The sequence below is a fragment of the Haliotis cracherodii genome, unplaced genomic scaffold, assembly GCF_022045235.1.
Source record: "Haliotis cracherodii isolate W230 unplaced genomic scaffold, xgHalCrac1.p SCAF_5, whole genome shotgun sequence".
Taxonomy (NCBI): Eukaryota; Metazoa; Mollusca; class Gastropoda; order Lepetellida; family Haliotidae; genus Haliotis; species Haliotis cracherodii.
Genome location: NW_027266308.1, coordinates 33130167 through 33152797, shown reverse-complemented (window position 1 = coordinate 33152797; position 22631 = coordinate 33130167). Strand labels below are relative to the sequence as shown.

General features: G+C 37.5%; 1 protein-coding gene across 1 annotated transcript in view; it reads left to right on the top strand.

Moving 5' to 3' along the window:
• Positions 1 to 22631, top strand: part of LOC139444152 (1-phosphatidylinositol 4,5-bisphosphate phosphodiesterase beta-1-like) — a 150840-nt gene that overhangs the window by 66113 nt on the left and 62096 nt on the right. The window contains exons 2-3 of the mRNA XM_071225050.1: positions 5185 to 5265; positions 11013 to 11081. Coding sequence (XP_071081151.1) covers positions 5185 to 5265; positions 11013 to 11081 — 150 coding nt within the window. The remainder of the gene's footprint in view (positions 1 to 5184; positions 5266 to 11012; positions 11082 to 22631) is intronic.

Below are 22631 nucleotides of genomic sequence, written 5' to 3'. Positions count from 1 at the left end.
AAATAAAGAATACAGGATAAATCACATGCTTAGATTACCTCAATCTTATTAAAATCAGGTACAAGTTCTCGCTATCGACGAGGACATATCATTACAGGTCACGTCAGAACAGTTGTTTTGTTTTAAACTTTAGAGGTTGCAGGATTAGAAAACATATTCCGCCAACAATGTAACATAACAATATAAATATTTATTTTTTATTTTTTATTACATGTTTGAATCCTTATCTATCATGTAGTTGTCCAATTTTCGATCACGAACGTTGATACTAATTAATTTTGTTTATCTGACATACTTGTTAATCCGACATAATCATATGCAACCATCGATGACGGATTAACGGGACTTGACTGTATATAGCGCCTGGGCATTTAAGGAACAGGAAGACATCAAACTCCTTGAACTTATATGGTATGGTAAGACAGATAAACCTTGTAGTTAAAGCATTTGTCTGGTATTTGTTTGTTCAATTCCCCACATGGGTATAAGTTGTAAAACTAATTCTTAGTGTTCTCTGCCTTGATATGCCTTCAGTATTGCAGTGTAAAACCTCTTCTTGTACTTGTTGTTACCCTGTCTGGCGCTCTGCATTAAGGGGGTAAAACAAGGACTGGTCGGCTCGGAATCAGTATACTGTGTCTGAGTGGGGTCTTCGTGTTAAACAGGGGCATGCTATCTCAGTGGGCTACCACTATAAATTGGCACCACTCCGGACTAGTACAAGAGCGCACGCTCACACACACACACACACACACACACACACACACACACACACACACACACACACACACACACACACACACACACACACACACACACACGTCGCTATATAAGTGTATTAATCTTGGACGCGACATTAAACCCCTTTTCACCACCTAACCTCACTCACTCACTCACTCACTCAGTGTTAAGGGTAGCTCTCACAGAATCCTTACTGTCACTTTGGCCTGATAATTACATTCTGTACTTGTCTTGAGCAGAGGCTGACTCAATATCTTTTCAAAGGTTTTAATGATTACCAGTACTTAATGGGTTATTGTGCATCACCACTGTGGAACCATTATTCAAGCTGTATGTCTCCATCCTCTAATCCTGCAAGTTTAAGTTGAGGCACAGGTGGCCCGGAGGTCGGCGGCACTAAACTCACTGTGCAGAGTTGTGTCCCTTAGCTGTGTTGGTATCCACTGAGTTTGAAGTCAACGATTCTTCCAGAATATGAGCCTTGATAAGGCTTTGAATCATTCAGGTTTCTTGGAGGTTAATATTGAAACAGGATGTTTTCCCTTGGGTAACGTTGAAACAATTTAATCTAATTCTTTTTTGATTATCATTGAAGCATATCAGTATTACTGGATATGTTCTTGTGAGAGTTTCACTTAGTAAGCAAATCGGTGTTTTTCACAATCAGTGAAGCAGTTAAGAGCTGCCCTTGATCCAATCACAGGAACACCAAGCGACTGTCAACTATGGACACTGCCCCAGGCTCAGTCTCAAGTGCAGTATTTTATCTAAGATAAGTAACACCAGTTTTCGTCAATAATTTGCAAGCAATGATTGTAATATGGTGCTGTCGATTTATTCATTATGATTTGACTAAATCAACTTTTCACACGGCTTAAAGCCCTGGCCCAGAAATAGCAACATTATCAAGGAAGCATATTTGCGGGGGAAAAAAGTGAAATAAATGGCTGCCTTTCACATTTTCACAAAAACTGTGATGAAAAACGACAAATCTGATGCTAAAGTGTGCATCTGTGTATATGAATATTTCATATGCGGAACCCTTTTCATCATTTGATTGATGGATTAGTAGCTAGAGGAAATTAATAAAGCATGTTTTTCCAATGAATTGTTGATAGATTAGAGTGCTGTGGCAGGCAAAGAAGATGATACTATTGTAGAGTGAATTAATTCTATCTTGCCGTCTGCCCGTATTTTTATTTTTCCTGAGTTGTTGAGTGAAAAGACTCAATTTGGAGTAAATTTGTAATTATAGTGGTGTTGACTGACATTTGGCACTCTTTGATATCAGTATGCTGTAGCCTTTCAGTACAGGTTTTTGAAGACCAGTAGAACTTGTTAATCCTTGTCAGGCTGTCTGTTATGATGTCCTTTCATACAGACTTGAACAAAAGAATGATTTTTTTCACGCAATTGGTTTTATGGACCAGTTGTCCTTCGTTGTCAAGGACATAACCAGCTGTTCACTCAGAGATGTGTGCCGTTATTCTCACAGCACAATGGCTCTACCAACAAATCATGCATTTCTGAGACAACACATTTTTCCAAAAATTTGTTTTGGGATCAGCTGACCTTTAATGTATGAAAAGTAGAAAAAAAAGTCAAATCTGAATAGAGCTTTCTTTACTCTGCCAAATGCTGCATTTTGACTGCCGGACTGACGAGACTGGCTCAAGGAACATAGCACACCTGGCAATAGTTTTCGACAGTATATTACCTTTTGGAGGAATGGGGAAACAGAATGATATGCTTCCTTTTTGTTTTTTTGGTCATTTTCTTCTATCATTCACAATACCACAATACCTCACAAACATACACAAACCAGGAAATACAAACATGTCATAGATTATTTTGGGGGGATATGAATGTATATTTCCTGTAGTTGTGTCAGTTTAGTTCCCACTTTAGTTCCATTGGTACAAGCCATTCGTACAAGCCATGGCTACAGATTGATCTGATTGGTAGTGTTTACAGGCCATGTCAGACAGATAGTGTTTACAGGCCATGTCAGATAGATAGTGTTTACAGGCCATGGCTACAGATTGATCAGATAGATAGTGTTTACAGGCCATGTCAGATAGATGGTGTTTACAGGCCATGGCTACAGATTGATCAGATAGATAGTGTTTACAGGCCATGTCAGATAGATAGTGTTTACAGGCCATGGCTACAGAGTGATCAGATAGATAGTGTTTACAGGTCATGGCTACAGATTGATCAGATAGATAGTGTTTACAGGCCATGTCAGATAGATAGTGTTTACAGGCCATGTCAGATAGATAGTGTTTACAGGCCATGTCAGATTGAGTGTTGTGTAACAAACATGGGGGTGGAATGTCGCAGACTGACAAATGTGTACACAGATGTGAGACTCAACATTAATCATGTCACCTGGAAAGGTTGACCACACTGGACGGAATGAGGAAGCCTGTAATTGTGTGGAAGACTAATTAATGTTTGTCACACAAAGGGGATAATAATAATAATAATAAGAAGAAGAAGAAGAAGGAGAAGAAGTACTACTACTAATGATACTAATAATAATAAGGCTATTTATATAGCACAAAATCCACATAACTGAGGGACAATGCTCAGTGTGGGATAAGTAAGGGAGCACCTCAAAAGTGGGATGTCGGAAGAAGACTTCCTACTTATGTTTTTCTGACATACCAATATATCTCCCCCAAACTAAATGGTGAAAATGTTAATTGTTTGGAATAAAAAAACACATATCATAGTAACCTTGCATTAATAGCACATCAGAGCATTAAGCCATCCCAGAAAGGGTGTATACTGATGATTAGTGATTTCTTTATTGTAAACCCTGAAACATTGATTTCAATTTTGTCAGATTGAAAACTCTTAAGACCTGTTAATCCTTAACATTAATGTAGTGAATGAGTCAACATACTGGATTTTTTTCAAGGCAAACTAATATTTTCAAATCTGAATGTAAAAGAATCCAGCTATTAGAATTTTTGAAATGAAGTATCAGTTGCCTGTCATATCATATTGAATGTCGGCACCGTTTTCAGAAATGATTGAAAACATTTTTGAATTACAAATGCATCACCCACTTTCATGAAAGGATTCAGATTGGCATAACGAAACATTCCACTAACCATTTGCAGAACCAATTGCAGTCGTCTTTTGTTTGGGAAAAAAATTAAGCTCTCCTGTATCCATAACAAGAACGTTATTCACAGCGTGGTACAACAAACATTCAACATTTATCGATATCATTGACTTTGATCATTTTCTTCCTCCTTACGCTAATGATCATGCAGTTAAATACAGATCAAATAGGCACTTGTTGACTCATGGAATCAGGGCTGTTCCGCCTTGTTTGTCCTGGTAATTGAAAGGTACACATAACATTCATCACCTTGTCATGTGGCTGTTAGACTAATTGATGCTATGTTAATTGCTGGTTAATGAGTTTGATCTTTCAGCTAATCAGTTATCATGATGATACTGAGTTAATATTGTGCCTGGCATTTCAACCAGCAGCCCCTGACATTTGACTTCAACCAATGGCCTTAGTTGTCTGACATTTTACATGTTTCCTTCTGTCCAGTGGTACACAAAATCTGTATTTTCTTGTAAGAAGTTGGGCAGTTGTGTTGGATATGACAACTTGATGTGTGGAATTGGGTATCCAAGCCTTGCCAGGATATGCTGTTTGATGGTCAAATCACGGATTCTGACATAACTATGCTTGATGGTCAACCACCATGCTGTGTGCTGTGAAATAATCACAAGGAAGAAAGTCAATGTATGAATCATTACATAGGTATTGATGCTTTGTTTTGAAAATGCCTGTTGAAAATGTGGGTAGTGTTATATCCCTTCGCAAAACAATCTTGAAATGTATGTTCAAAATATTTACTTTGTAGTAGACATACTTCTGAATTCAATTCAGGTGTTTTTATACCCCTGGCATATAATGTGGGCGGATAGAGTCATCATCTGTCTGTCCCTCCGTCCGTCTGTCCATATATTTCGTTTCCGGAAGATTTTTCATCTCAACTTTGCACATGTATTAACCAGGAGCTGAAGTGGTACCTTTTGCTATTGCAGGGTCAAGGGGGATTTGTTACCTTCTGATGACTCTTGATGCTTTTGCAAACATTAAGCTCACGAGATAGAATTGTTCCAGACCCTTGTTTCAAGGGACAAAACTTAGGGCCCGATGAATCATGCCAAGAATTAAGAATAGTGTACTAATTAACCTATTACGAGGCATTTTAAAGACCCATTGCTGAACACACCAATGTCACAGATGTTTGCATGCAAAAGTATGGTGAAGGTTTAGTTTTTTCCTGAAGCTATTGATGTAATGTTATTCTCTTCACATGGACTTGCTACCCATGTCTGCATGTAGCTATGTCTACAAGATCATCATCCTGCCTGTAATACTCACATACATGTTTCTGTCCCCAGAGCTCAACAGTCGGATCTCATGTGACCCTGAGAGCAGACCAAAATGGCTACATTATCTACTGGAAGGATCAGACCAGCAAGGTAAAGAAACGCTTTCTGATAGCACTCTCACACACACTCATTTTCTGATGATGTAATTAGAATTCATATTTTGAATTTTATTGTGGAAAATATTGATTTTCATATTTGCAAATTCACCAAATTCTAATATTTCACCCCCAAAAATATCCCATTCCATTTTGATCCTTAAATGAATTAAGTGTATTTTCTGGAACAGTAAAATATGTTCATTGATGATTGATAAATTATTTAAGGCACAGCCTTTACTTTCTGATCAGAATGTAATTTGTCTTGGAAGTTTTTCTCCGACTGATGAATTATTCACAGTCGATGGAGCCAGAAGAAAGTGACTCGGGTAAATCCAAAAGCATGTTCAGACTTCAGGAGGCCATTGATGTTTTGTGCGTATTTGAAATCTTCCTGTTTTACTGTATTCAGTTTTCTTCACTGTGATGCATCAATATTTGGTTAGGTGTCAGTTTATCCCAAATCGTCCACATGAATAAAGCATCAGAAGTTTTTGTCTCATCTGTCTGATCCAAATTCAAATGACATATGAACTTGCTCCACATGTGATGTTGGACATTGTCGTCAGTGATTGAACTAGGTGCTTTTGGAGGACAATATTAATGGCTCCGAAACTGTAGCATCATGTAAAATCCTGTTATCATGATTACAATTATTGTTATAACTTAACAAAGGTGACATTCAAATTGATATGTTGGATTCAATTCTGAAAAACCACAGAAGTTGGGAAAATAAGAACCTTTAAACTCGCGAAGGTGAGCTTCATGAAAAGCGAAAAGAAAAACACTTACAGTATTGATATCACCATGTCTTTGAAAGGCATTTAGAAGTGATACACATAAGGAAGAGAATGTATGGATGTCAACTTCTTTATTATGAGGAACACAATGTTTCGGAGTACATGCTTACTCCTTCATCATAATTTGGCTTCCCTTGTTAGTTTCCACCTTTCGTTATCTTATTATTTTTGTTGTCCTTACATGTACATATATTAGTCAAACTAACTGGGTTTCTTATATAAGACAATTATTGTTTCAAACTTGGTTTTTTATGTGTGTGGTTGTCTCAGGATTGCGGCAATATGAAATGCTTCATGGTAATATTCAAACAAGGATGTAAAGATAGAATAGAATTTCTTCTTTCCTTGAGGTTTATTCATCTTATAAATCACTACTCGAACCAGAAAAATATCTGTCTACTTTTGCATGTGAAAGAGATCTTCTTAGAGCTTTATGTAAATTCCGTTGTTTAAGCCATAATCTAAATGTACAGAAAACTCGATTTAATACAACCCCAGAGTCATTGTTTAGTTTATGTATGAAATGTAACCACTATGAAATAGAAAATGAATACCATTTTTTGTTAATTTGTACTTTTTATAAAAGTAGTACAGAAAATTTAATTCCAAAATGTTACCGTGTGCAACCATCTGTCCCAAGATTTATCAGTCTTCTATCTACCAGAAATGATTGTATTATTAAAAACCTGTCCATATATGTAAAAAGACATTTACCTATGTAAATACAAATGTAAAAAAAGATGTTGTAAAAAAATTGGGGGAAAGGGGCATAGTATATATTATTCATGTAAATGAACTCTGGGTCATGTGGCGTTCATTCATGATTAAACTTCTTCTTCTTCATCATATGCTCTCTGCCTCATGGCATTCATTTACCTGATGAAGGAGTAAGCATATACTTTGAAACATTGTGTTCCTCATAACAAAGAAGTTGACGTCCATATATTCTCTTCCTTATTGACATCACCTCTAGAACAAGCAAGTTTGTGGAGCTGAAACCGGAATGCAAAGATAATTTCAGGCCTGATAATCTTGCTCACAGTCATCTAATTCAATTTCAAACATTGCAGCCATATTGAAAATGTTATATTTAGAATATTTTCGTGTTGACCTTCCCACACCTCTATTTGATGACCTCACTTTGCCCGAACCTACTTGGGGCATGGGGGGGGTCAATAGCTAAAAAGTTGCTGTAATATTTTGTGCAGAGTTACATCCCTTAGCCATAGCAGGAGCCACTGATCATGGGGTCCGGTACCAGAATTGCATCACATCCATGCTTGTTGGTTTCACTAAAGTGGTCAGCGTCTATGAACTGTGTCAACTTGGGGTTTCTCCCCAATTTAAGCTGATATAACTGAAATTCAGTATAAAGTGGCATTCAGCCTGAAAACTAAATCTATATCTTCATTTCTCACAAACAGTAATGATAGTTGATAGTTACCCCAGTATGTATTGAATATTGTGAAATTTTAATTTACACTGAAGGGGTCATCGAAACCAACTTGGACCTTGTTCTTTTCTGCATATAATTTATCTAATCAAACGCAAATTAGATAATTGGAAAGATATAATTTCAAGTCTATAAACCATCAGGTAATATCTACAAAAACTTGTAATTTGCAAAAATCTAAATCATGGTTCAATAAACCAGATAGTGTTTTTCCCCTGAGGAATCCAAAGAGATTTCCAAGTGTGAATTAAGAGCATCTTGCCTGGGGCATCCACATACTTTGTTCCACTGCGACGAGAAATACACTTTGCCATTTTTACCCTGGAATTACTCATCATTCATTGAATCATCATTCATTGAATCATTGTGGTTGCAATATCTACAATTGAATCAAGAGGTTGCAACTGACATTTGGAAGTAGCTTGTCGTGCGGGTCACAGCAGCGTTAACATGTAACATGTGGCTTTGGTGCGCCACAATTTGGAAAAACGTGCAGAAAGAATCAGCTCTAAAAGAATGACAATCAAATCTGTGTGGATAATGCATCACAATCCTTGCTCTTGTAATGTCATTTGGTGAATTTCCTGTACCAGTTCCTTTGCTCACATTTGTTCCATGATTACTAATTATCAAATGAAATTGAAACCTTAGACCGATAATGCCGTATCTAATGAGCATGTATTTGCAAGGCTGTCATCTTCGGACTCTGCTTATGAAAAACAAGGGTGAAGAAAAGTGATAAAGAGATTCATGTCTTTTGATCATACATGCATCTGAAACTAGTCATTATGATAATTTAGTTTCTTGTTCTTGCTGGGTTTTTATTTGGAATAATTTAATTTTGTTAATCGAAACGTTACATTTCATGAGATACCAATAGCATTCATAGACAATATTAACATACTTAAACACATACTTAAACGCAAGACCTTAAAAACTAGATAACACAATTCAGCCCTTATAACTGGGTACCACATAATATTAGGAAGCACGCTGTGGTATAAATTGGTTGCCCAATAACAATCTGCAGCTCACTGTGGTATAACTGGGATACTAGATAACACTCTGTAGCTCACTGTGGAATAACTGGGATACTAGATAACACTATGTAGCTCACTGTGGTATAACTGAGATACTAGATTACACTGTGTAGCTCACTGTGGTATAACTGGGATACTAGATAACACTGTGTAGCTCACTTTGGTATAACTGGAATACTAGATTACACTGTGAAGCTCACTGTGGTATAACTGGGATACTAGATAACTCTTTGTAGCTTACTGTTGTATAACTGGGATACTAGATAACACTATGCACTGTGGTATAACTGGGATACTAGATAACACTATGTAGCTCACTGTTGTATAACTGGAATACTAGATAACACTATGTAGCTCATTGTGGTATAGCTGGGATACTAGATAACACTATGTAGCTCACTGTGGTATAACTGGGATGCTAGATAACACTTTGTAGCTCACTGTGGTATAACTGGAATACTAGATTACACTATGCAGCTCTTTGTGGTATAACTGGAATACTAGATAACACTATGCACTGTTGTATAATGGGGATACTAGATAACACTATGTAGCTCACTGTTGTATAACTTGGATACTAGATAACACTATGTAGCTCACTGTGGTACCATATTTTCTTGAGTATAGTGCGCACCCATGTATAATTCGCACTACCCTCAGCGGATTCAAAAAATTACACCGTACCCCTTTAGCGAAGTCCGGCAAACGAACTTGGTCAGTACATTTTCAAAATTTGAGATAAAAAATCACCAGACATGTTGATTTACCGTTTAAATTGTATTTTTTGTTCTGCTGGGCATTGTTTTATATCCAGGGATTAAGATTACCTTGTGTAATTTCTCGTAAACTAAGCCGTACACAGCAATCAGCTGTACACACATTTTCTTGGAATCTACCGGTGATTCGGTCAAGACACACCCAGTGATATAACTTTACAGGATTTTAATGCAAGGATCGGCAAAAATTGTATCTTAAACTTTTTTTTTATCAGGAATAATATATTCCAATATCTTGTTAATTTAGATGCAGCTTTTACTAAACATATTTAAAATACTAATAACCCTAAGCGAAGCAGCTGATCGCTATTGCCGGGTATCATTTTTTACATGGAACCAGTCTGACCAGTCACTGTCAAGGCTCCCGTGCACGTGAGCACGTGATTGCGAGAATTATGTGTTGACATAGAATCATCCAACACAAACAAATATGACTTTTAACGAGTCACAGTATGGCATTTATGATATATGTATCCATTCTCTGTCAACTAAAGTTCATTTCAAGACGTCAATAGCCGTAATCTGACCGTGGTTGCTGTTAATAACGGTGAGTTGTGCGATCTTCCAATCCCTTCACACACCATTTCACCAAAATTAATTAAAACAATATTAAAAGGAATTTTGAATAAAATTAATGAAATAAGTTACAAACATAAGTCAAGATATACAAAAAACCTTTTTATAGCCAGACAGTGTAATTACATGATTAATTTGGGTACTTCAGTATGGATTTGTTGACATGGTATTTCGGGTGTTACTAGCTCACGGTAATGTCTTTCCATGGGGGAAAAACATAAAAACTCATTAATTCGTGTATGATGCGCACCCTCTTCTACACAGCTGTTTTTTTTTAAAATAGTGCGCACTATACTCAAGAAAATACGGTAGCTGTGTAGCTCACTGTGGTATAACTGAGATATTATATAAGACTATGTAGCTCACTGTGGTATAACTGAGATATTATATAACACTATGTAGCTCACTGTGGTATAACTGAGATATTATATAAGACTATGTAGCTCACTGTGGTATAACTGAGATATTATATAACACTATGTAGCTCACTGTGGTATAACTGAGATATTATATAACACTATGTAGCTCACTGTGGTATAACTGGGATACTAGATAACACTATGTAGCTCACTGTGGTATAACTGAGATATTATATAACACTATGTAGCTCACTGTGGTATAACTGGGATACTAGATAACACTATGTAGCTCACTGTGGTATAACTGAGATATTATATAACACTATGTAGCTCACTGTGGTATAACTGGAATACTAAATAACACTATGTATCTCACTGTGGTATAGCTGGGATACTAGATAACACCATGCAGCTCTCTTTGGTTGAACTGGGTTATCATATAACACCATGGAGCTCTGTGGTAGAACCGGGTAATCATATAACACCATGCATATTTGTGGTAGAATTGGGATACTAGATAACACCATGCAGCATGTGATAATGTGAATGTGTATTATTTATATGGCTTTATTGTCAGAGTAATCTGAGTAACATTTTGAAATATCACAATTTAGATCAGTTTACTTGAAGTACAATGGAAGAACATTGTTTGGAAGAGGTAAATGATTGCAAGTCATGAATATTGTAGAATTTGTGTGATTCATATAAAATGTAATTACTTTTTTGATTTTCTTGCAGGAGATGGATTTTATTGATATCTCCCAGATACGAGATACACGAACAGGGAAATATGCCCGTGTGCCCAAGGTAAGCTGAGTTTGTTACAGGTACAGAGTTTGGTTTGCCAGGTACAGATGGTCCTCACTGTCTAGCCTGTATCAACTGTTTTTGTACTATCTGTGCGTATAAAGCTTTGTAATATTATCATGAAGTTTTTCGTGACAGCTATTTCTTCAAACCATTACTGCACCAAATGGAGTGAGTAATTTTCTTTTTCGAAGATTCCTACTTCACATCAAAACTCGGACATTATGGTAACTATTTTGGGATTGGGAAATTCATTGTTGGCTCGTGTTTTACTATATTTCCTCAATGGTGTTTCATCTACTGTGTATCAGAAGGACTCTGTTTGGTTACTAAGCCTTGGACATGTTTCCAAAAACCATTGTAACTCCTATACTATAACATAGACTTACAACAGTCATAGCATTATGGCCGCAATGTGGAAAGGGGTCATGGTGGTTGTGGTGTTTGCTGATCATGACACAGATCTATAGATTCCGTATTCGACGTAATAAGCGCCCAGGGCGCTCTCAAAATTAGAAATAGGGGGCTCTTATTAGAATATAACTTTAGTGAGATAAAAAACAGAGTTGAAAGATTGTAAATTTTGTGGTTTATGCTGACAGCCTGAAATTATATAAAAGAAGAATCTGTGTGTATTATACTCGATAGATATATTTTCGAGAATTTAATTGCCCATAATTAAGGGTGCATATAACACACGAGTGCATATTATACACAAATAAATAAGTCTTGTGTACATTGATCAATCAGAAAGGGTGCTAATTGGGATTGTTCACTAGCCAACATATTAGCAAATATCGCCATGGGCGCTTATTAGAGCGGGGCGTTTATTACGTGGAATACGGTAACCCACATGGCTACAATTTGTAAGGCCCATTCTTGGCGGCCTCTACCATAATATGGCTGGAATATTGCTAAAAATGGCATATACCCTACTGACTCACTAACTCACCCATTGAGAGCAGAGGTGGCCAAGTGGTTGGAATGTGTCAGTTGACTGTCCATCCCTCAGCCAGATCAGGTTCAACTTGTTGCGGATTGGATTCCAGGATAATGATCCATAGTCCATATGTACCATATCTTGGTTCATGGATTTCTTTGAGGATATAAACATCCTATCTTTTTGAGTGTCATGGAATGTTTGCTGCCCAGAAATTTCATGGGAACCAATGGCATTAAATGTTAAAAAGTCTGGGAATAGAAAAGACAATATAAACACAAAATCTGAAAACACTTGATATTTATTGACAATGCAAAATACAAAGTTATTTTCTGCAGCCCTCTCTTGTACGACAGTCATGATGTCACTCCACAATGCTCAGAATGCTTTCATGACAACCGACAAACATGGATATATGGTAGAATATGAAGAAACATCAACTAAATCAAACTGTTTCTGATGAATATTGATCAAACATAATTTTTAGCCTACAAGGCCATGTGAATTTATACAATGTCATCGCCTGTTGTCCATCATTGTTGTCGTCTGCACATTTTTTACATTTCTTTGATTTAAGAAATAGAAAATCAAAATTATTCCTATTCAAAATTTGAAGGGCCTCAAGCGTGGACTTAGGAGGATGAGATGGATGCCAAATGTAGTTCCAAGTTTGTTTAAGGATTTGGGTTGGAAATCCCACATGTGTGCCAACAGCCATATTGGAAAATGCTAAGTAATCAAGAGTGACCCATCGTGAACATCATCTCCAAAAACACGGATGCAGTGAAGGAAACACTTCACATGCTTGTTCCCATCACTGATGACACCTTAATGTTTTCAAGAGGTTCAAACCCAATTTTCGATATGGCCACCAGGGCTGAGCCATTATGAAATAGCTATTAATGTCCATTACTCAGCTATTTTTCTTGAAAATGTTATCAAACTTGGTACATGTGCAGTTAACGATTAACAACAGTATCAGTCCAATCAGTTTGTAGCACAGACTCACATACAATAAATAAAGTGTTACACTTCTATGTTAGACTGATCACCTCTGTGGTCTAGTGAAGAGAGCGTCTGCCCGGAGAACGGACGGTCATGGGATTGATCCTCAGGCTCGTTATGCCTAAAGATGTTAAAAGATGGTACTTGTTGTCACCCTGTCTAGCACTCGGCGTTAATGGGCTAAAACAAGGAATACTGTATCTGAGTGGAGTATTCATGTTAAACTGTGGCATGGTATCTCAGTGGGCTAGAACTGTAAAATCGACGTTAGTCTGGACGAGTACAAGCAGAAACCATTCCCCCGTTTGCAGAAAGAAGGGCTATTTCTCTTTACAGCTCTGTGTGTTATGGCTTTGAATACCACTATATACTTGACACCAGGGGCGCAACCAGGCTCATTTATTATTATTTTTTAAAAACTTGTGCTTTTTTTCAAGTGTAAGCAATTGCTTTTCAGCTACAATGGTAGTTCCGCCCCTGGAGACCATGTAATAACCAACCGTAACGATCTTATGAAACATGAAACATGAAAAGTGACATTCATACCATTTTATGAAGATTCATTCACCAATGAATCCACACAAAGTGAAAGTCAGGTTTTAGATAAAAACTCAACACTAACCCTCTCAAGGGTATTTCTTGCAAAATAAGTAGACTATCTCCATACAAAGTAGCATACAGTAAGCTGCATCATTGCCTTGCCTTTTTAACCTAGCCAAACTAGTGATCACAATAATAGCCGCCTATGGATCAGAGTATAGCAGTAATGGACGTTTGTTATTATATTTCATCACGGTAGGTTATTAATTCTTGGGGCCGAAAAAAGCATTAAGATGATATTCTCCTTCCTGTAATATCTTCTTATTAGATATTTTCCATCATTTTATTGATTTTCATCATTTTTATATCAGTTTCGCTTGAGAATTAAATTCAACAAGGGTGACTGATAAACTGATTATTGATCTTACCTTATATAGAGGTTGTTTGGATACATGAGAACAATTCGGATTCTGACAAATAACTTCTTATCTCAGAGAAACATATTCACAACATTATTGATTTAATATTTTCATTTAAAAAAATAACTTTTGTGAGTTTTCAATTGAAATATGAAGGAATTTTGAATAGATTTAGTGCTTAAGAATTTGTGAACATATTTAGGGCAGAAGCTGTCCCCAGTACCCAATGATTATTTTTGGAGCTGACTAATAATCATAGGGTAATACACCTGCCAATGTGAATTGATGCTCAGGCTGTCAGCCACTATTCTGCCTGGCTCAGACTTAATTATTGCAGTGAAACAAAATAATAAGAAATGTTTCTGAATCCAGTGTAACTGAAGATTCAATCACACATCAAGATTGACTCCACATTATGTTAGTGGTACCGGAACTATGTTCAACTACTTATCAGCCTTGAATATTGCAAGAATGTTGCTTACAGTTTTCATGATAGTTTGTGATAGAATTTTTTTTTTTTATAAAGACCCAATTTTAAGATATTTCAACTTTAGAGAGAACTTGTTCAACCTTCCATAAGGAAATTAACTGAACTATTTTCTGTATCAGTACGCCGTATTTGGTAGCCGCAGATTGGAATACAAAATAGGCATCTGTCTCAAGGATGATTAATCTTGTTACCAGTGTCAGACATAACTTGATTATTCTGAGCTTGCAAGCACACCTTTCTGCCATGGCGGTAGCCTTCAAATGCTGCAGCTCTACAGGGTTTATCGTTGTGAAATATATAATGTTGCCTTTATATTTGAACTAACTTGTGACTTGTCTAACCTGGAACATGTAATGCCATGTCATGATGTCCATATCAAACACGTGTCTGTTTATAATACAGATTACATTGTCATACGGTGACAATTTCCCTGTTGATGGTCTTGTTGTGATTTCTAATGCACTGTCATTCGATGACAATTTCCCTGTTGATGGTCTAGTTGTGATTCCTAATGCACTGTCATACGATGACAATTTCCCTGTTGATGGTCTAGTTGTGATTCCTTCTTCACTGTCATACGATGACAATTTCCCTGTTGATGGTCTAGTTGCGCTTCCTAATGCACTGTCATACGATGACAATTTCCCTGTTGATGGTCTAGTTGTGATTCCAAATGCACTGTCATACGATGACAATTTCCCTGTTGATGGTCTAGTTATGATTCCTTCTTCACTGTCATACGATGACAATTTCCCTGTTGATGATCTAGTTGTGATTCCAAATGCACTGTCATACGATGACAATTTCCCTGTTTATGGTCTAATTGTGATTCCTTCTTCACTGTCATATGATGACAATTTCCCTGTTTTTGGTCTAGTTGTGCTTCCTAATGCACTGTCATATGATGACAATTTCCTGTTGATGGTCTAGTTGTGATTCCAAATGCACCGTCATACGATGACAATTTCCCTGTTGGTGGTCTAGTTGTGATTCCTTCTTCACTGTCATACGATGACAATTTCACTGTTTATGGTCTAATTGTGATTCCTTCTTCACTGTCATATGATGACAATTTCCCTGTTGATGGTCTAGTTGTGATTCCAAATGCACTGTCATACGATGACAATTTCCCTGTTGATGGTCTAGTTGTGCTTCCTAATGCACTGTCATACGATGACAATTTCCCTGTCAACTCCCAGTTGATGATACACATGCTTTGCAAATCTGCACATTGAAATCCATGTTGTTTACAAACCAGATGTCTATTTCATTGAATGAATTTGATTGGACTGTGCATAGACTTGTTAGTCCAGCCAAAATGTAACACAGGAATTTTCCAGCCTAGTTTGGCAAGGTTGGAAACTTGACTTTTACAGTCAGTTGACTTCCTTGCCTAGGAAAGATGAGTGGTAATACATTGTATATGACATTCTCACAAAACCCATTATTTCTCCATGAAACTTGTCTGACATTTTTGTCAACACTTCGATGTGAAAAGGGCGGTCACGTTCGCTTGTCACGCCGAAGATCCGGGCTCGATTCCTGACATGGGTACAATGTGTGAAGCCCATTTCTGGTGTTCCCTGCCGTGATATTGCTGGGATATTGCTAAAAGTGGCGTAAAACCATACTCACTCACTCACTCACTTGATGTGAAAAATAATATCTAAACTAAAAGGAAATATGTATGCCAAAGAACAAGATCTTCTTGATGATAAATCAGAATATATACTCCTTCATTTTGGCAAATGCTAACGCTGTTATCACTACTTAAATATTTGTTTCTCAAATGCAAAAAGCTGACCAGGACAAGTCAAGGAACGCTTCCTGATAATAAATCAGAATGTAATGAATGCTCCCTCATCATGGTCGCTAAGTGTAATCGAAGACGTCATTGATTACATGGTTCCCCCCTCTGGACTTCACTAAGTAGCGTGGCATCCATCTCTGATGGGGATTCAGACCCACATTGTTTAAGCTGGATCAAAGATGGCCGCTTAAAGAGACTGTGATCGTTGTTGGTAGTCTGTCACCTGATCAGCAATCAGGCTTCTTTTAGGATGACGACTTTAGTCTATAAACGGCTTTTACAGCTCCTTCCGATGATTGTGACAATTACTGTGTCCTGTGTATACAGTATGAGGAGGCTCTGGAATAAGATGAACCGTTTTCCTCTCATATCCCAATAATAAGACGGGATATCGACTGGTCAGCTAAGCTGGTGTGTGCTTGGATGGATTTGGAGAGGCCTGGGAGTGTCTTAACATTACTCAAAATGTGTTGCCATCTGACTGATCAATGGCTGCAGTGATATCTTTTGTTGTGATTTGGGAAAAGTGATAGAGGTGACCACACTGATGGAGACGACCACACTTTAGTTATACATGCAAAGTTATGTTCCGTCACACATTTGACATGATGTTGTTCATTTTATGACTGAAAAGTGAAACAATCCTCAGGTTCACAATTACAGCTATATTATAGCAGCCTGTAGATCATTCTTGGGGCTTGTCAAACCTGGAGTTGATAACAATCCAGGTTGATGGGGTGTGGATGACACGTATAATCAGTCAAGTCACAAATTGTGACCATCCGTTCTTCATTGAAGTTAGCAGGAGGGACTAGGAAACAATCCTGCACTGCAATCTCCATGGTGATCACTCAAACAGATGACTTGTTAGGTCAGACTCACTGCTTTCACAAACACCTGGTGTCAGCAGTAGTCTTCAGTGAAGGATTTTTTCCCATCCATTTTCTCTTCAATCAGTTAGGAGCATGCACAAAAGGATCCTACAGTTTTGATTATAAATAACAGCCAATTACCTCAAACCGGACATTCATAGAAAGTACTCTTGGAAAGTATGTGTGTCATCTGTCACATTGATTCCATGAGAAAAGAGAATTGGAGAGGAAGAACATTGGGGGACGCCAACATCGGGTTTCAAACAGTTTATATTTCAAGGCCCCTTTCCACTTATAGCTCGAAGACCGTCCTATCTCCCAAACTTTTACATACTCGTGACAATTGTAAGATCGCTGTGCAGAACGGGTCCCATTGCTTTAACCACTCGTCTACACCCCAGTGAAGACACGGAGGAACATTATTAACTATAAGAGACGCCATAGCCATCGACAACGGTTTTCAGTGTTACTGCATCCAAGCTGTCAAAAAGCAGTGTTTTCCAGTTAGTTGTGCAACATTTTGATGAATACCATGTAAAACACATGGCTTTTCATGTTGTGATTGAAAGAACATTTTTTGGCATGCTAAAAAGAAAAAAATGTGAAAGTTATCTTAGAATTAAACTAGTTAAAAATGAATGAGAAATTCTTCTCTCAAATGAAACTTGCCACTAAAAGAGGATTTGCAAGCTCAGCCTTAATGGCCAACTGTTATTTAGCTGCCCAACTGAATCACTGCACTTTTTTCACAGATCCTATTTGCCTTAAAAGTAGCATTAGTGAAATGAAACCTCAACTTGCATTAGCCATTTCTTTTAAAACAAATTCTTAGTAATTCAAATCTTTCTTTCTTGCCAATTTGTCCATTGGCTTGATTCTCTCTTTGAAGGTCAGTGGAATGTTTTGTTATTAGGCACTTGCTGTATGATTAATATTCAGAGTGTTTGGATCTTACAAATAATTGGTAATCAGGATGCTAGTATTTGACCTAGTCTGATTTACTCCTGACCTTGGTAGAATACTTTATCATTTATTCCGATCAATCAATGTTTATCTCTGATGCAATTTTACCTTGGAGGCTGAGTCAAGGCGGATTGTATTCCTTTGTTAATGGAAACATCAGTTGAAGGTCATATTGGATTGGATGTTAACAATAACTTAAATGAATTTGGATTTACGTAAAAACTGGAAATGAGATTTTCAGCATTTCTGTTCCACCCACTGTTCTCAAAAGCAAGGTTTACATCATAGAGTCATTGAGTATGGTTTTACGCTGCTTTTAGCAATATTCCAAAAATATCACAGCGGGGACACCAGAAATGGGCTTCACACATTCTACCCATGTGGAGAATCGAACCTAGGTCTTCGGCGTGATGAGCGAGCGTTTTAACCACCAGGCTACCCAACCACCTTTACATCACTGACAACAATACAATCAGGTTGATTAGATTTGCAGCACATTTAAGACTAAGCAAACTATATTTTGTGTGTTTGTAAAGATATAAAAATTCATAAATTTCGGGGCAGTGCCACGGATCTTTGTTAGACACAGTGTGTGATCTGTCACTTCTTCAAGACATACAATACCTTCTTCTGAAAGGGTAAGCTAAAGGAAAAGATGTATCCCACAATATATATATTTTGAGGACATCAAGCATGTCAATATAGTGGCATTTTATGGGACAATTTTTTTCAAAACCCAGGCCCCCATCAGACTATCAAAAAGTTCGCTCCTAATTAACATTTACATGTCTTCTTAGATTCAGATACAGCTTGTTTAATTATTGATTCTGTTTTGATCAAAACAATTTCAGCCAATCATTAAGATAAAGTGAAATGTACCCCCTCAAGAATGCTTGACGTTAAAGATAACGGAGCTAATAAATTTCTTTCGATTTTTGTTTAAATTATTCCTCCCCAGGGTCTTATAATGTATTTGAAATAGTCCATTCTGTACATTTTCCCTTCATCCTTGCAGAATGTTCATTTACTGTATTGATTAGACGGAGACAAATAAAACTGAATCCCCTAATCCTGTAGTGCTGGCCGTTGATGAGCACTACGATAATTTGGCAATGCAAAGCAAAATAGTATTTCCTCCACTGGTAATAACATGTGATGTAAATAGTTTGGGTTTTGACTAGTTTATGAATACAGGGGCAGCCTGGTTAGCTGGTGCTGATTGCTTATTGATAATGGTAAGCGCTGACGACCTGGATCTCCGACGGCCATTTTGAAATTGGATGTACCATTTCTTGTGATCTTGGTTAGAGAGGATGGCTTATGATTGTCCATCATCAAAGATTAATGGTTACATTTTAAGTATTTTGTCAAATAGAAAATTGAATCCTGAGTTTCAAATGTTACAGCGAGTGCATGATGAGGATTACACTACAGTCAGGAATGTTTGAACCATTTCCAAGCAGCCTGTAAACATCCAGTCTGGGGGTGACATTTAAACCAGTGGATATATAATCACATTATAATCTATATAATCACACTCAACCTGTGAAGATCCAGGTTTGAATTGGTCTCAGAAACCCATGCTTGTTGTTAGAGGTGACTACGGGATCGGGGGGTCAGGCCTGCTGACTTGGTTGATGCATGTCAGCATATCCCAATTATGTGAATCGATGCTCATGATATCAATCACTGGATTGTCTGGTCCAGACTTCATTATATAAGGACACCGTCATATAGTTAAATAATGCTGAGTGCAGCATTAAACAACAAACAAACAAACCTATCCTGGCACAAGGTTCATGTTAGTCTAAAACATGGATCTTGTACACTGTAGTAGTCAGCAAGATTTTGAGCTACAATCCAGTGATTGGTAAGGAAGTTTCTTCATGGGCCTTTGGCCCCATGTTTACAAAATTTATGGGCCATTTTTGGCAAGTATGGCCATACGTTTCACTCTCGGAGCCACTGTTGATTGCAAAGGGCCACAGATTCTACTTAACTTAAAAATGATTGCAGCAGAAGAAAACAGTATTCTTTTTGCATTTCATCAATAAATATCCCTGTGACAACTTACAAGCAAAACTACTGCCATTCTGCTGGTTCCAAACTGTCACCTCAGTCACAAAGCAGAAGGTAAATGTTTAGCTAGTCACTTATATAGGACTGAGAAAATGAATGATGTAACCAGTTCAAATCATACATAATAGAAACGTTTTGGGAAGAATTAAAAAAAATGAATGATTTCATGTGGATGAGTACTGGCCATCAACCAGTTACTGGCATTTTTTTCCATGTTATTTCTGAAATATTCCGTGTGTTAAGTTGACCGTACAAATTACTTTAGTTTTTGTGAAATTTTTAGCTTATGCACTCATTCTGTCTGTGGAAAACGTTTGGCGATAACTGGTTGGTACCCAGTAGTGTAAACAAAGATGGCGGCAAATCGGCGCTTCAAAGGGCCTGATGATGATTTGTGATTTGTCAGTCAAGGTTAACTTGACGGTACAGGGTAGAAAATTATTGCAAATTATTTTTACTTGTTATAATCCTGAAATGTTTCATTGAGCACTATCAATACAGTTCTTAGATTGAATGCATGGCATGGAGTCATACCATGGATGACATCCCTGCCTTGTCAGCATGATTTGGTCATGTGGACAAGGTGGCAGACCTCGGATCAGAAGTGAAAGGAGTCCCATCACAAACCTTGTAAATGGCTGCTACAACCAAATGAAGTTTGTGTTTAATTGTGTGCTCCTGGGTTTAACCAAATTGGTTAACTTGAAAGATCTGTGTCACTTTTGTCTTTCTTCTTGCTTCAGTTTGTCTGACTTGCCGTGATATGATTGTGAAAAGTAATCAAACTGAATTTTACCCCACTGTCTCACCTGTTGTTATGATATCTCTATAATGATTGCTATCATCCAACCATATTTTTTTCTGGATTTGCTCCAAAATGACCTATAATACTGCAATTTTAGAATTATAGAATCATATTAGGCTGTAGTGACTTTGTATATACAAAATATCAACATGTCAACACAGCAGATAAGCTAGAACTAGGTGTCTGGTAAAAGGGAATAATGTTCCCATTTCTCCCAAACCTGGCGCTGATAGTGATGTAAATGGCAGCCCGAGATGAAGACTGCTTTGTAACAATGCAAGCCATGCTCTTGACTATTGGTTTGACTGTGTTTTGTGCAGCTTTATCGCACAGTGTAAATTAGGTCACCTAGGACCCAGGAAAAGTTTTGACACAGCTAAGACTTAGGCCAAACAAAATTCAATTTGATTTCCATGAAAATAGGTTTTTCCGCGGGCGTAATGGATCCCTGTATGTTACGAGGGGGAGCAATTTTGGTGCGACTAATTTCTTGTTTTATTAGGCGATTCCCTCATATTGTGCATATGTATAGCAGGCTAAGGTGTTCATAAGACGTGATTACTGACCCATTAACAGAATAGCTGCGTCAATTCCACCATTTGATATTCACCTTAATTTCCATATAAATGGGTGCTCAGACCAATGTTGGTAGCCCGGACATATATGAACAAGAATCAGTTGGTTACGCATCCCTAACAACTGTCATACCAACTTGACATTTTGTAGCTATTCTAATGGTGTTGCAATTTAAATCTAGCTGATGTATTTGATGACGGCCTGTGGAGCATTTGACAGGGTGTTCAGCCTTATTGAGCAAACCATGGGGAGCGTGTGGAAAAACAGTGTAATATGGTGTTTCGGAATTATATCAGGAGATCCTCTGCTGCCATGTTATGGTTGGAAGGATTATGGTTTGAAAGATATTCAAGATTTACATTCATGATTCACAGGTGGCGTGAATGTAAAATGGGAATAAAGGATTTGGCAGCTGTTACTTTATTTTCTAGTTAATTGAGATGAATAGTTTCAATTTTCAAGGCAAGACAAAAGAGAAAATGGTTTGTTTTCTCTTTCTTTTGATCCTCTGAAATTAGGCGTATGTAAAAGCACATCCAAAGATAAAACCCACGAAACACACACACACACATTAGATGTCTGATGAACCTGTTGCTGTCCTGTAAAATCCCTTACTGTGGTGTTAGTTACTTGTGAAATTGTATTTATGTTTTATTCATGCTAAAAATGCTCTCTCAAGGTGTTCACCTTTCTCTTTTACCTGCTGAAAGATCCTGGGATATCTTTGTCTTTTGTCCAAGGTGTTCACCTTTCTCTTTTACCTGCTGAAAGATCCTGGGATCTCTTCGTCTTTTGTCCAAGGTGTTCACCTTTCTCTTTTACCTGCTGAAAGATCCTGGCATATCTTTGTCTTTTGCCCAAGGTGTTCACCTTTCTCTTTTACCTGCTGAAAGATCCTGGGATCTCTTCGTCTTTTGTCCAAGGTGTTCACCTTTCTCTTTTACCTGCTGAAAGATCCTGGGATATCTTTGTCTTTGGTCAAGGTGTTTGTTCACCTCGGATCTCTTCATCTTTGGTCTCTAGTGTTCACCTTTCTCTTTTACCTGCTGAA